General features: G+C 42.0%; 1 protein-coding gene across 1 annotated transcript; it reads right to left on the reverse strand.

Annotated features, from left to right (window-relative positions):
• Nucleotides 1-8,947: 8,947 nt before the first annotated feature.
• Nucleotides 8,948-11,354, reverse strand: kctd12b (potassium channel tetramerisation domain containing 12b). The gene has a single exon (XM_062426075.1). It carries the CDS (start codon nucleotides 10,634-10,636, stop codon nucleotides 9,785-9,787), a length of 852 nt encoding a protein of 283 aa, XP_062282059.1. The 5' UTR covers nucleotides 10,637-11,354; the 3' UTR covers nucleotides 8,948-9,784.
• Between the last annotated feature and the right edge of the window lie 4,055 nt (nucleotides 11,355-15,409).

The following is a 15,409-nucleotide window of genomic DNA, read 5'->3' on the forward strand; positions in this document are numbered from 1 at the left end:
TGTTATTTTTTCACGCCACATAAATCTTAATATTACACTTGAATCAGAGTACACCGTGTAATCTCACACACTGACTAAATCAGACTCAGGTTTATTACCAAGCAGGTTTTCACATACACTGATGTTGTGGTGCACAGCAGTCAAAAATATACACAAAATTAAATAATCCTGAATAATATAGAAAGAGAAAGCAAGAACTTTACAATACACATTTTCAATGCAGAAAAAGACCAAAGATATTCTCCACCTCCACTAGTGACTCGGACTATCCTGCCATTAAAACTTTAAAGGGCACCCACATTACTCTTGCTGAGTCATACAAATGCTTAGGAATTTGGCTGGAAAGCAGACTATCATTCAAAATTCATATTTGGCATTTGACTTGGAAATTTAAAAAATCAAACTAGGCTTCTTGTATTTATTTAAAGGTTGTCCTTCATCTTCCAGCTATGAAACTATAGTGCAGTCAACCTTCATGTCTGTCCTTGACTGTGGAGATATTCTGTACTGTCATGCTGCCCCATCAACACTTCAGCAGTTAATCCCTGTGTATCACAGTGCATTACGCTTTATTACAAATGACAAGTTTCGCACTCATCATTGTTCTCTGTATCACACGGCTGGATGGACCTCCTCACAGACAAGAAGAAATAACCTAAGCTTCAAAGCTCTACTACCTCACCTCTTCCCTCATTTAAATGTAGTTACTACAGAACACAATCCAGTATCATGTACCCACTAATTTTGGCATAACTGGTTTCAGGCACCTTTTAAATGGAACTGCAAGATGCCCTCAAACTTACGTCTTATATTCGTCTTGGAGGTTTTAAAGCTCTTCTGATGTCTTTATGATTCTGGTAACTGTTACTTGTTCTCAGGTCTCTCTTGGAGAAGAGATCTTAATCTCAATGAGACGGCCTGATTAAATAAATATTTGATAAAATGTTAAATATATTCTATTAAACAAATAAAACTTTATTTAAATAAAACAATGGCAAGATAATGAAGTAGATTTCAATCTTATTTTTGTCAGTCTGTTAACCTAATGTAAACATATATGAGTCAAACTAAAATTAAGATTTTTTTTTTACATATATATTATTTTTGTATATATACATCCTTATGGTTTGCTTTGTTTATTTGTTTGGTCAAAATTGTAATTACAAGAAAGAGGAAATAAAATTGTATTTATTTTGGTGGTGGTAGTACCCTCTACATTAGCATTCTGCAGGAGTCGTCATATTTGTGCCACTAATAATTGTTTATTACATCATGTCAGTTCCATCAGACACACAGGTAGCATGGAGGCTGATGTTATTAAGTGTTAATTATTCCCATCTCTGATTTGAGCACTCCCTTCATTACTCCGTGACAGTGCCTGGACTACAACATTAGTTACTCCACATCGTGATTCGAATCACTTACTAACATACTGAAACCTGAATTTATAAGACTCATTGCTGTTAGTTTTCTAAATCTGGACATGTGTTGTCACCACAGCTGGACTCATGAAAAACGGTCAGCTCATGCAAGCTAGATGCCATTCCTTTCTATAATGAAGGACAGAGCACAGGAGCTGCTGATGAGGTTGAATTAACATCAACGAAAAGTAAGCTTACATAAGTTACAGCTCCCACTTTCTGTGTGGAATACAAACTAAGCAGAAGGAAGGATCCTCCTGTTGAATGGTATAAAGAAATAGCTTAAATAGTGTAAATGTACATAACAATGCTATGTGGTCATGTTGGAAAAGGGGGAAAAAATGTTGTGTTCAATTGTCAAACACTCCCACCGGAAGTGACCCCCTAGAAGCTTGAAGCTGAAACACTGTGTCCAAAAATATGTCCAAAAGTTGGTCAATTTTCCTTTAAAAACTAGAAAAATGTGGACAATAGCTGGAGTAATATTATACTTTATATTCCCCATGAGTGACATGGATTCAAATTTTAAATGAATGAAGTGGCTACGTTTCAATTACTTTAAATATGACCCGGTCAATCAACCGGGGGGGACTTTTTAAAATTCACCGTGGCCGCTGGCAGGTAATCCGAGGATGGGGGAGAACGGCAAACGAGAGGACAGAATCATCTCCATGGTAACACCAAAATGATGTGCAGGAGCATATACACAAATGCATGATGACTCTCGACTGTGAGAAGCCTCTTATCCACAGTGTGAAGTTGTACATATGGCACCATCCTGCTGTGCTCATGCTACATAGTGTTGGCCATTAAGGAATGTTTTATATCTAATTACCTAGTATTCAGCTCAGATATCCAACATCTGCTTTGTGAAATGATCTGTATGGTGCCTAATGACATAGTGGGCCTCACCACCTACAGTCTTCTCATTCATTGTCTTTCTTCTCTGATTGCCGTCAAAGAAAATACATATGGGGGAGTAACACTATTTTTCAGACTAACTTTACAAGTCGGGGCATACGCACAGTCCTCCGTATCAGAATCAGTGGAGTGTACTCACAAGTCTCTGAGCAATTATAAAATCTGTCAATCTACATAATGTAGAGGAAATGCGTGACATAAACAGCAGGAGGCCAAGGGGAGCTGCTGCCAAATAAGAAAAGCAAAGAGGGAGTTAAGGAGTTGGGAGAAAGAGAAGCGGTAAAGAGAAGGAGGTGTTTGAAATAAACCTGACAACCATCATTAATAATTAAAAAGCAGATGAGGTTTAGCTATGTGTTTGGGCATGAAAAAAACTTTGATATAATCTTTACTTGTGCAGACTTGCACTAAATCTACATCTGATGTAAGTGTCCTGCTGATTCACCTGCTTCATGTGTCTCTTCTTATCTGTCCTTGCTTTAAACAACCTGAGCTGCTGTCTGGCTCCCATCGCCAGTATCCAGTCTGCTAAAGCACCCTAAAGCCCATTCTGGCACCCCTCACGGCCCCTTCATAGCTTACAGCCCCCCCTGCCACCTGCTTCCCAACTTCTCCTCCCCTCTGTGGTTTCAGCCAGGGTCCAACCATGCCCAGGACTGCAGCACCAAGGACAAGCCTGACTGTTCAGATTACTGATAATTAGAGGGGCAGATTAGAGCCCAAGTCTCCAGATGGCCGAGGTGAATCCCAGCCTAGCAACACACACGTTTACGACTCACTGCTACTTTAGACACACAGGGACATACAAATGCTCACTGTGGCTTCACTGCCGTCATAAAGTGACCAAGTGTTACATAATATAGCACGTTAACATTAAGTAACCACTTACTCAAATGCATACAGGGTAATATTATGTTGCCTTGTTGTTACAACTAGGAGATGCTTAACTTTTTACCTCCCACAGTGTAGAAAACCCTCAATATAAACAAAATATTACTTCTGCTCTGTCAGTGATGGATGACATGCAATTAAAGTCATTTGCTACCTTGAGACATGCATTTGCACAGACAGAAACTTCAGAAAACTGATGCTCATCAGTTGAAATGGTCAAAAATATCCACTGATAAGCATCAGCCGTGGGACGATTGTGTAACAACGGGCTCTTGTGCTCAGACATTTCAACAGCTCAGAGGTTCAAGGTTAAAAATACATTGAATGTCCTCCTTAAAAATGCTTTTTACAAAGAAAACATCCTGTATGGGATGGTTCCATGTCATTTTAGTGTAGAAATTAATTTTAGTGTAGCATTATTATGCACTTTGCAGCCCTATTTTGAAGGAAAAAAGTTTAAAAAAACAAAAACAAAACATCATTAGGACATCCCTACTTTAGACTGACCTCGTTGACTTTTAATAGCAGATGTTGCAGTCATAGTCACCTCATACAAATGCTCGAGCTTAGTTCTTAATATCAGTCAAAAAGTGTCTATGTTTGTATTTGTAATGAAACATTTGTATCCGTGTCTGCTGTTGAGTCAAGCAGAGGAAGTTAAACAGATTGTTTCCTCAGTCACTCATTGCCACAGTTTCCACCTCACTTTACCCAATCTACCGTTTCTTATTCTCTCTTCCTCTCTTCCTTTTCTTTCCAACTGCTCCATGCTCTGCTGCTCTTTACTTTTTTCCAGTCTCCACGGTGCTGTACATGAGGAACGTGCCACTTATCCTTTTTGTTGCTTTCCTACTGTATCCCATTACTTTCTCCTGACATTCATGAGTCACTCACTTCACCTAATTTTATGCTCTCACATTCCCGTCCTACTTCTGTGTGTTTATATGTCCCTCATGCTTTCAGTTCTTCTTTCTGTGTCTTGCAGTTTAAAGGGGAAAAGTAAGGTCAGATAGAATAATAGAGAGACAACGTGGTGAGAAAGGAAGGAGTTAAGATACTATACATCACTTGTGACCTAATCTGCTCTTTTTCAGCTGCTAGATGTTCCCATCGTAACCCACGCCTCCCCTTTGGGTGTGACCTCTGACCTTGCATGATGGAGTCCCTCTACTCTTCCAGGGCCAATATGTTTTGTGACAGCTGCTCTCTGTAGGAGACGTGTGTGAATAGGAGGAGGGGCGACAGAGCATGTGTGCCCATGCTGGAGGATAGAGCGGTGCAGTGAAAGTACACATCTGGCTCAATGCCTGGTTCACTATAAATAACCCAACACACAATGAAGTGAAGATGCCTCGAGCCAACGCTACTGTACTCTGTGCGTGTGGGCTTACAAGGCGATGCGGGCGAACTCTGTTGTTGTCAAGGACAAACATAAACACAGAAAGGTCTAAGCTCACGTAGTATGCCTGCGCAAATGAACATGAAGGCTCACACATTGGATCAACATAAGACGCACACGCTCACTTCACAAACATATGTCACATATTGATGGAGAGATCGGCAGCGGTAGGCCTCAAGCTCCTCCATGCTTTCTACTGTACATCATCCTATTGGCTGACTCTGCTCCCGGGTAATTAGCAGCAATAATGCTTTTTTATATTAGCATGGACTTCTCCTGGTTATTGCTGTCAAGAGGGAGTGAGGGAGGCAAATGGCTTGTTTTCCTGCTAATGCATTTTTAACTGATCACGAAGTCAGCCAATTAGATGTAAAACCTCACAGCTCTGAGTCATTAGACTCACACGGGAGGGTTGTTGCACATCTTCTCGTAGCAACTTCTCTCTCTGTGCGTGACTCTGTTGTTGTGTCGTGTTTTGAGATGCCAACTGCCTGCTCAGCATATTTGTGAGACAGGGAGTGCACCTAGTTCATTGCCCCCCACGTGGCCCCCATGCCAGCCTAGTAATGACCCAACGCAGAGCAGAGGCCCAAATACGCACTTAATCTGTCCTCCAATCATCCATGTAAGCACAAACACCAACATGAAAACAACAACAGAGCCAAAACTCAAATGGAGCACAGATCCAAAAGTAGATAAGGCATCGAGGCTGAGAAGATGTAAACGAACACAGAGCCGCAGATGGTTGCAGCTGAATGCTCATAATAAACAGAAACAGCCGAAACACGCAGACAACATCTGATAGTACACTCAGTTTAAGATGTTGAGAAAATGACTCATTGTGTATTTTGTGACACATGCTGCAAATCTATTCATAAAAGATTCAGTCTGGAAAGCTGAGCTGAAGGCACAGCTGATTCACCAAAAGATGAGACATGCTGCACACTCACATGTTTACTCAGACCAGAAAATACAATTTCGTGTGGCACAGAAAACAGTTTTCCCCATTTCTGTTGAGTGTCACACAATGAATCAATATGAATCCCAACCATACAGCGTAATCTCATGGCTCTATATCTGTCTGGTGTAACAGAATCTCTTTGTGAGTGTTCACAGAGCTGACAGGTCACAGCAGAACCACATTACAGCATGGCCCAGTGAGGGCTTTGTTTGACAGGACTGACGATCCAGCACCTCTCCCAATAACAGGACACTTCATTGAGGGAGTTGCTCAGGAAGAGATAAGATAGGCGCTGAATCCTCGCTGGTTAAATACTCTCTCACCTCACTTCTACTAGCTTCTTTGTCTCTGGCTTCCTTGCCCCATTTTCCAATCCTCTTTTTCCATTGACTTACATCCGCTGCTGTTCTTTGCTCTCTTCCTCTCTTTCTCCAAATAGGGAAATTGCTGACCTAGCTGGCTAAGAGACAAGGGGATCATTCTAAGAAAGAGAAATAGACGGGCCAAAGCATGTTGCTATGTAGAGCGGCCAATAGCTACAATAGCAACACAGGAGCGAAACATGGGTCAGATCACTGCCTCAAGGTAGAGCCCTCAAGGAGAGAGCAGTCTTGTAAATATTTCTTCTTGCTTCTTGGTTTCATGACAGCAGGTAAATAATGAATTGCAAAATCTCACTGAGATATTGTAGTAGCTTTTTGGTAGGAACATAACATATAAACAATATGAAATAAAGTTGATTGTGACCTGTCTGATGAGCAGGACTTGTCTGATAAATGCAATCTGTTATTTTGATTTTTCCGAAAGACAGAGAAGCAAAATTCATGGTAAAATATCTTTATTGTAACACTCTGGATCGAACAGGCACAGCACTATGGTGACACAAACTAGAACCTGCCTCTCATATGGCACACGAGCAGGCATGCTACACTTTTTCAGCCACAGGTTTCACAACAAGGCATTTAAAAAAAACAAAAACAGAAAGGATTTTTCCTTTCTGTTTTTTTCAATCAAACAAAAACCTAAGCAGCATTTCATTACAGCCTGGCCTGTGGACCTCACTACTACTGCTGTTGAATATCTGGGTGTCAGCACTTCTCACACATCCACTGTTGAATGTTGAGTCTCAAGGCAACACATGGAGGTGAGGCTGGGAGAGCGGTTTTAGACACTGATGCCTAAAATTTCACACGTGAGGCTTGTGTCTCCGTGTTTGTGCTAATGACTGACCTTGGCTCTCCCGTGTTGCGGCGTGTGCAGGAGAACAGGAAAGGAGGGGTGCTACCTGTGACTGTTTGTTTGGGCTGGAGAGACGCTGCAGGCACTGTATTGTCCTGGTCTTGGAGGACTCATCATGGTTTCTAGACCACAACAAAAATCTGTTTTCCAGGAAGGGAGCCACATCAATTTTTCAACAGGTTTTTGTAAAGCTCATCAACTATGCTTTTATCTAGGCCAGACAGAGATCAGGTTCAGAGGTCTTATACAAAGGTAATTAGTATGTCATAATGTCTGGGTGGAAAACTAAAATGACACGTGACTGCCTCACATACATAAACACAACCCTGATTGCCCTTTCCAGTGTAAATTATGCCCACTTGTCTGCCTGTGGATGTGCTCAGTGAAAATGCTGTTTTTACTGACAATAGACAAAAATAATTTCGGAGCTTTTAGAAATGGCCAAATCGTTGCGCCCCATGAATCCTTGCAATTACATTATTTAACAGACCTGGATTTCACCCCCATCTGCATCAAGGTTTTTACTGTAAAATGTAATTAGGTCAATTATTAGCAACAAAATAAGGATTTTGTCATCTGCTTTAAAAGAGCTTGTTATCTATGCATGTCCACATTTCTATCTTGGCTCTGTTTTCTGGTCAACTGTTTGATTCAAGACCAGGCTGGAGAATAAACCAGAAGAGAAAAAAAAGTGACGATAAGGCAGATGGCAGAGTGAGAGATGGTGCCTGAGGGTAAGAGTGTTGAACATTTAATACTAAGTATAGTTTGTGTCTGAGGACCTTTCCTTTAATGGACCTATCTCCATGGAAAATGGTGAGATGAGAATTTGAACTGGTTAACTTGGGATTGAGTTGTACCATCAGAGGAAATTAAAATTCTGAAAAATGTAATATAAGAGCCATTTTCCTCAAAATCTGCCTTTGCGCACAGAGAAAACATTATGAATGGAAAATACAGCCGGAATAGAAAGGAAACATCTTTTATTTGACAAATCAATTTGCTTTTTTTCTTGAACACTTTTAATTTCAGTGGCGTCTACGCTTGCAGCGGCACACTGCAGCAGGTCTAACATATTGACTCAGTTGTCAAAAGCACTTCATCACACTGAAACACAACATGGCGGTTTGTAGACATTTCGGAACACATTTATTGTCACTGTCAAGACGTCCTAACAAAATTACGACCTCACACCTTCTAGCTCAGGTGAAATCCTGCACTACTCTGCTCAAAAATAAAAACCTCCATGTCATAATCTTATTACAGCATCTGTATTTTCGGGCCATTGGCTGGATCTCCTGTTGGACTTGAGTGCCTTCAGTTTTTATTGTAGTCTGAGGTATATGATGTGCAGACCTGTCCTGAGGCTGTATCTGAAAACAACCCTCTGTTTTTACTCACTCCTGTATAACTTTAGTTATACCTGCTCTCTTATAAACTGCTCTCACAGTGCCCTTGCTACAGCGGTGAGAAAACATTGAGCTTTGGCTGGCTACAGCGTAATCCTACCCTTTCTCATGGGTATTCACTTACAGTAAGTGAGAGCTATCATCAAATATGCAACAGCTTCAACTGATACTGAACTGAATATTAAGAATAACATTATTGTTTACAGAACACACAAAATATGACCTGCTAAGGTGACTACCACATTTTTTTGTTTTTGTTTAGTTTTTAGTTTTTTGGAAATGACATGTAGTCATGATGTCAGCCTGTCCCAAGATGTGCTTCACTCTAAGAATGCTCGTAAATATGTTGAGCAAAGAAATCTTAAAGAACACAATGAGTGAAAAATATAGAGCAGGGGGCTCTGAGTGATGTAACACCTTCTATCGCCTCTGCCCTCGCTGCGTGGGCGATTAAAATACTGAAAGCTCCATTGCACAATCAATACACACACCTCATCTGGCATCTCTAGCAACGCTTTTTTTCTCTCTCTCTCTCTTTCCGTGTACGAGATCTCTTGATATTTGAGCTTTCATCGTTTTTTTTTTCATCAAAGCCTGTTGCTTGTTCATTAGCCACACAAGCGGCATCTTTTTGAAAAGGAATCTCTGCACACCAACAATCAAGCTTTCCTGTTCAAAATGTTTAAAAGTTCAATGCACCCCCCCCCCCCCCCCCCCCCCCTTCCGTGTGACTGTATTATTCTAAACAGAGGCTTTAACTAAACCCCCATTCATTCATAATAACAATTGAACGGATGACCTATGGCACATTCCCAACCACATGTTACTGGACACATTTGCTAAAAACTGAAAGAAATTAGATTTTTGTGTTGCACTTCTTTCTTGTGCTGGGGTTGCTCATGTCCCTCTAGGCTGATAAGATGTCCAATTATTTGGTAATTTAGTTCAGAGGAGCAGGACAGAGTCCGATCTGCTCGAGTAAGCAGACAAAGTATAGCACTGTACATCACGGCCACGCTTTGAAGCCCTTTCTTTTATGCCCTTGTTATGACTTCAATAGTCATACAGACACACTGGGGGCTCTCATTTAACAAAATTAGCTCTTGGATATAGTATTGTGCTTCACCAAGGCAGATGCAATATATATATAGAGTACAAAAAGGAAATAGTACATAGAAGGTTATCAGTCTCTGCAGGAAAGGTGGTGGGGTTGCTCTGGTCAAGGATTGGGGACTACAACTACATGGATTGGCGGCTTAAGCGAGGGCAAAAGCTGGACCTGAGGATGAGGGGGATGGATCTGGGGTTGAGAGGGGAGGGCTGTAGATTCAATCTGCAGAAAAGGTATGAAGAGCCAGAGCAGTTGCTGGGTACTGTTCACAGGATAAATGCTGGAGGCTGCAGTGAGAGATGGAAGGGCACAACATCTACGGTACATCTACTGGTGCAGAAGCCGTCAGAGAGAGAAGGACAGGATGGCTGGAGGCTGGAAGGGGGGCACTTGGAGACAGGGTGGGGGACCGGGGGAAGAAAGCCTATAGTCTCACTCACGGTAGAACACATATTCAGTGTAGCTGGTCCAGATCTTGTCGTCCGTCTGCTCGTGGGCAAAGGCGCAGGTTCCTGTGGAATTGCAGGCCACCATGTGGAAGCCTGCGTCAGCCAGCTTGTCAAACGCCTGCTCCAGAAAGGTGAACTTGAGATAGTAGCGGGATGTGTAGCGCTCGGGGGGGCGGTCTGGGTCGCGGCTCTCGTTCAGCGTCTCCCCAAACACCTCTTTGGCCAGGGAGGTCTTTCCACACACCATGATCCTTGCCACCCGGCGGAATTTGGCATCAGTGTGACTGTCACGGCCCAGGGTGTATGAGCCTCGATAGCCGATTGTGATGAACCCGGACCGTTTTCCATCCATTGTACCAGGCACAAGGCTCGCACAGGCGGCAGCAGCAGCACCCAAAGAGCCAAGGTGGCGGGCTGTGTCAATCCCAGGTGAGGACTCCTCTGGGTCACTCTGACATCCCTCCTCACCCAGGGAGTTCTGCTTACTGATTTTGGGTGCCAGCATCTTGACAAGCTCAGGAAGGTTGAAGAACTCAGCCTCCCTCTGCAGCCGCCCACGCTCAGGGAAGTGGTCAGGAAGAACCAGCTGCTGGTCCCGCATGTAGTCCAGGATGTAACGAAACAGGAAACCATCACGGTCCACAAAGAAACGCCCCTTGGTGTCCCTGGCCAGTCCTTTGGCTGACTTTCGACTGAACATCTCCCAAAGAAGGGAGTCTGGCACACTTGTGAGGGTAGAGAAGCGAGTTATGTACACCTGGCCACCAACATTGAGCTCTATAATCTCTGGGAAGGGTACCTCCTCCCCAGATATGCCACTATCTGGTAAAGCCATGATTTAGTTCTGCCAAGCAGGTGCACTTGGATGCAGCTTTAAAAAAAAACTTTCAAGTTTTTCAACTTTTTAAAGTTCAAATTGCAGGACTTGACACAGTGTTCTCAGTAACACCTTTTCCCTGTGGTAAGAGAGGCCTGTTGAGAAGATTGCAGGTCCTGATGCAGTGGATATCCTGTGGTAACGGAGCGGCTAAACTGCAGCGCTCAATTGGTATGCGCGCAATAAAAGCTGTCCTCAACTCTCACATCAAAGCCAGCAGAAAGCAAACAGCTCTAAAAGCACAGCCTTTATTCTAACTACAGCTTCTCCCCATAATGACTAAAACATAGCGCAGAATGTTTCAGGCAGCGTTGAATCGAACTGTTGTCTCCATGTCCTTTTCGCGCACACAGATGTGGTATCCTGAGTAAATTCTGCTTTTGTCACCAGTTCTCTGAGCAGGAAATGCACGGATTGCACAACAGTCCATAACGACTTCTTTCTCTAATTGTGGTCGTTTTTCCTCGCGCAAACAGGATCAGGTGGCACAACTTCAATTAGGCAATCCATAGTTGGAGATCTCAGTGGGCGTCCCGGCAGTGAAAAGCCACGTAATGAATAAGATGTTCCAGAGGTAGTGAGAGACCAGGTATGTGAATAAAAAAACCTCCAATTTTTCCATCACCGGGGTTCACGTTTTACGCGAGGCGGTCAGCTGTTCAGTCCCTCCGCTCCTCTCTCGTGTCAGACAGTAACTCTGCTGCAAAGTAACCGAGGATACAGCGTTATTCCTCCCGATTAGCCACGCCCACCCGCCGTGACGCACCTCTGCTGTGATCCGGGTCAAAATATCCTGCTCTCAAGAGACCAGCTTGTTTACTGTGGCTTCATCAGGGGCAGTTATGTCTGGAATTTTTCATTAACACTTACTGAAAAATGCATTGCCCCAAATAAACAGACAGGATCATATTACCAACATAAAACAATGCCACAGTTTATACATTTTTTTAACTGTATTTTCCACATTTATACAGTGAAAAAGAAGATAACAGTGACTCCTGAGAGAGAAACTTGTTATCCCAAATATCCATTTATGCATTTTTATCAAGTTTACCAAATAATTGTGAGGTAAAATTAAAAAATCACACTACTGCCTAATTCATAATGTTGCTGTATTCTCATTAAAAACACAGCCACTGGCTCAAAAATGGGACTGCATTTCATTTTTATGCATTTATTCTTAAGAACACTTGCAGTGATCTGTGGAGTCAGTGTCCATGTGTAGGGTGGGATAACAGCGACATCTAGTGAAAACTCAGGAGCAAGACACACAAAATGTGCTCAGCTTGTTGTTGTGTCCTCACTTGGATGTTTGAGCTTCACTCTGCAGAGTGATGCATGTGCAGAGTGTGACACTAGAAGGCTGTTTTCATTCATCTCCTGAACAAAGACAATCTGAGCAATACTTTCTGACATCACATCCTGGTCCAACATGCAACGTAGACAAATGTTGACGCTTCCAGTGCACCTTCACTGAAAATGAACTCTTATGAAGCAGGAGACATCTTGTATTCCGGCAGTTGAGCTTTTAAAATGAGAAATACTTGCACATTCATCATAGATTTACAAAGGGAGAAGTCATACATGTTCTTTTTTTATGAGGAAAATGAACTTTTCTGTGGAAACAAAAACTCAATGCGGAGAATTATAAAACATGCCTGAAGAGGATTTTAAATATTCCAACGTTGTTTTTTTTCCTGCTTTTTTTTTTTTTTTTTTTTACTTTTTATGGCACCAGTAAGAATATCCTCAACAAAGACTGAGTTTGCAGAGTTGTACAACCCCAACTCAAGGTCCTCTTACTAGACTCTTCTGGGGCTTTCAACCATATTACATGGAGTTTACTCAGTTATCATGGGGCTGGATCTGTTGACGTGCGAGTTCAGCAGCTTTTATGACGTCATTTATTGCACTTTAAGTACACAATAGGTGGGCATGAAAGTTAAATATAAGGGTTCACTTATTAGCTTTTAGAGAAAAAAAAACACATCAGATGACACATCCTACAGTCAAAGTGTAAACACATAAGTAGGGAGCATGTGTGAGTCAGAGAGACCTGCATAATCAACATGCCTTGTGTTTTTTTGTCTCTTTTCTCTCTCAGTCATGTGTTGTCCATCACGCAGTCCTTTCTCTGACTAATCAGCAGGCCAATTTTGCTGGTCTCCAAGCGATCTGGCTCTGATTTCCCAGAGGGCCCCCGCAGTCTCCAGCTGGCTTGCGGTACTAAAGCCTTTTTGGCGACAATCCGAATCTGCCATCTCTGGTTGTGTGGGCCACACAGGACCAGGAGGTAATATGGCAGTGCTGCCTGCCAATGAGGGGAGTTGATGACACAGGCCCTGCTCCATTAGCTGCTCCATTTGCTGAAATATGCAAAAGCAATGTGCAGTCTAACACCACTGCAGTCCAAAACAAAGCCCCCAAAATAATAGGCCATATAATATAATATACCATATCTAAATATATTATTTGATGCTGCACATTTAAAATGATTAAATTAATGTTATATTTGTTTATAGATCGTCAACTCTCCATTCACTGACTCTGAGCAGCTTCCAAGTCCCTGCACATCAGCATGTGACCCTGGATTTTTACTGGCAGTTTCATCATTCTAATCACATCCAGACCATAGCTCATTGATCCTCAGAAAAATGGACAAAATGAATACATCAAATAAATTAGTTTGACCTTCTGCAACAGCTGGATAATCTGTGTTCGTCTGTCAATTCTCATCTCAGTGATGGCCTTCGGAGGCTGATAGGTGAGCCGTTTGTGTGTGTGTGAGTGTGTGTATATATGTGTGTGTGTTTGACGCTCTGCTGATTCAAAATGGGAGAAAGTAGTTCAGCACAAAGAGACAGGAAATAGAAAAATGTACTTACTGCTATTGCTGTTGGTAAATCTGTATGTATTCAGAGAAAAGCAGCCAGACATGCTACTGGTGCTGAATCATTGGATAATACAATAAAAAAGAAGGGTTACTTAGATAGGATTTTATGGATATGTCCGCATATTGATCTCTGCGTCCTCAGCGGTTTCTGCTGACCGCCGCGCTGGTAAGTGATTTATGAGATATTCTGTGAGATCAACAAAAAATGAACAGGCTGTTGCATCTGTTTTTTTTCTCAGGTGTTTGTGGCGCTCATGTGATCCCATCTGCACAGCCTCATTTCCCCCAGCATGAGAATCATACATCTTTCAAGACAGGTGATGTGGAAGTGAAACAAGACACGGCTGCAACGTGTCTCAGTGAGATTGTACAGATTTATTCTTAACAAAAATGTACGTCGAAAGAGAGACACATCCCCTCTGGGTCTCATCGGAGAGGCAGGGGACTTTTATTTGTTGGTGAGACTGAGTCACACTGACAGATATAACTCACAACAGGTTAATGAATGTAGAGGACATTACAGTGGGAGGGCCACCTCGCCTCACACACACACACACATTGTTACTGTAAATGTTTTAATTGAATCAATACCCCACTTTCCTCCTGACTCAGTCTAGGCTTTTCATCATTTTTACTAGTTACGCCTAAATAATTTAATACATCTGTTTGTTCTCTCTTTTTCATGGCCACTCCCAAACCAGTCATATCCTCCCTTTGTAATATACTGTATAAGACTCTGGCAAAAGTGAATCCACATTCATAACTCTTTCTCTCTTTGATCTATTGTCAGCTACTATTTCTGACATTTGTGTTTGATAGAGTTAAATCCATGTGTTTGAATTGTATAAAATTCAAACACATGCAACAGGATTTCACCTTGCTGAAAGCACTCAAGCACTTGAACAGTGATTCCAAACTACATATTTATTAAAACCGAAAACATTTTGATCCATGACAAAGACCCTGCTGGGATGAAAATATTGTCTATTTACATCAATATGTGGTTTGGTATCAAAAATTGACTTTTTTCATCGGTTTTGTTTTCCAGTTGCTCTGCACTTACATGTGATGTGTATATACTTAAACACAAATAATCAAACTATCCTTTCAACCAAAACATAATGATTATGCAGCTTAAGCAGTGTGACAACCTCTTTATACAGCTGGTTGATAGAAAACCTCAAGATGCAGGACAGGCTTGGGCACTGTGCAATTGTGTCAGCTGCAGCAGCTCAGATGCTGTGCTTTCTCCTGACTGTTGTTGTTTCAACTTCTTTTTGCCAAACAGGCTCTGACTGTCTTAAAAGACCTGAGCTTGTACGTACTACTTACAGAGATTATTGCTCCTGCTATGCGTCATAGCAATTCCTAAATCTCCACCAATGAGTTTCAGTCTCAACAATAATTCTTTGGAAGGCCTTTGTGTCTGTGGATTTCAAGTTGAGAGCATTAGGACCGCTGGACCAGTTTCACTCTGTGCTAACTGAAGTGGAAGACTGTAATGTCTGCTGGGATGATGCCTGCAATACTGTGCAGTACAGCTTAGCTTCCTCTAACACTAAATCCTCTATCTTTGCCCTGATGTGAGGGGGTGAGCTGGTGATCAAGTGAATCCAAAAAAAGGCTTGTTTGCCACTGGAACTTTACAGAGTTACAGGGGCTTACTGGCATATTTCATCATTTATTAAGGATTGACTTAAATTGTACAGACTCAATAAATGTTCAAAGTGTGCTCGAAGGGTCAATGTGTGGGCTGTAAAACTGATGAAACTACTAAAAAAAAACAGGCAGACATATTTTAGAAAAATAAACATCTCTGCAGATGGAAGTTGTGGATG

The sequence above is a fragment of the Scomber scombrus genome, chromosome 9 (assembly GCF_963691925.1).
Source record: "Scomber scombrus chromosome 9, fScoSco1.1, whole genome shotgun sequence".
Taxonomy (NCBI): domain Eukaryota; kingdom Metazoa; phylum Chordata; class Actinopteri; order Scombriformes; family Scombridae; genus Scomber; species Scomber scombrus.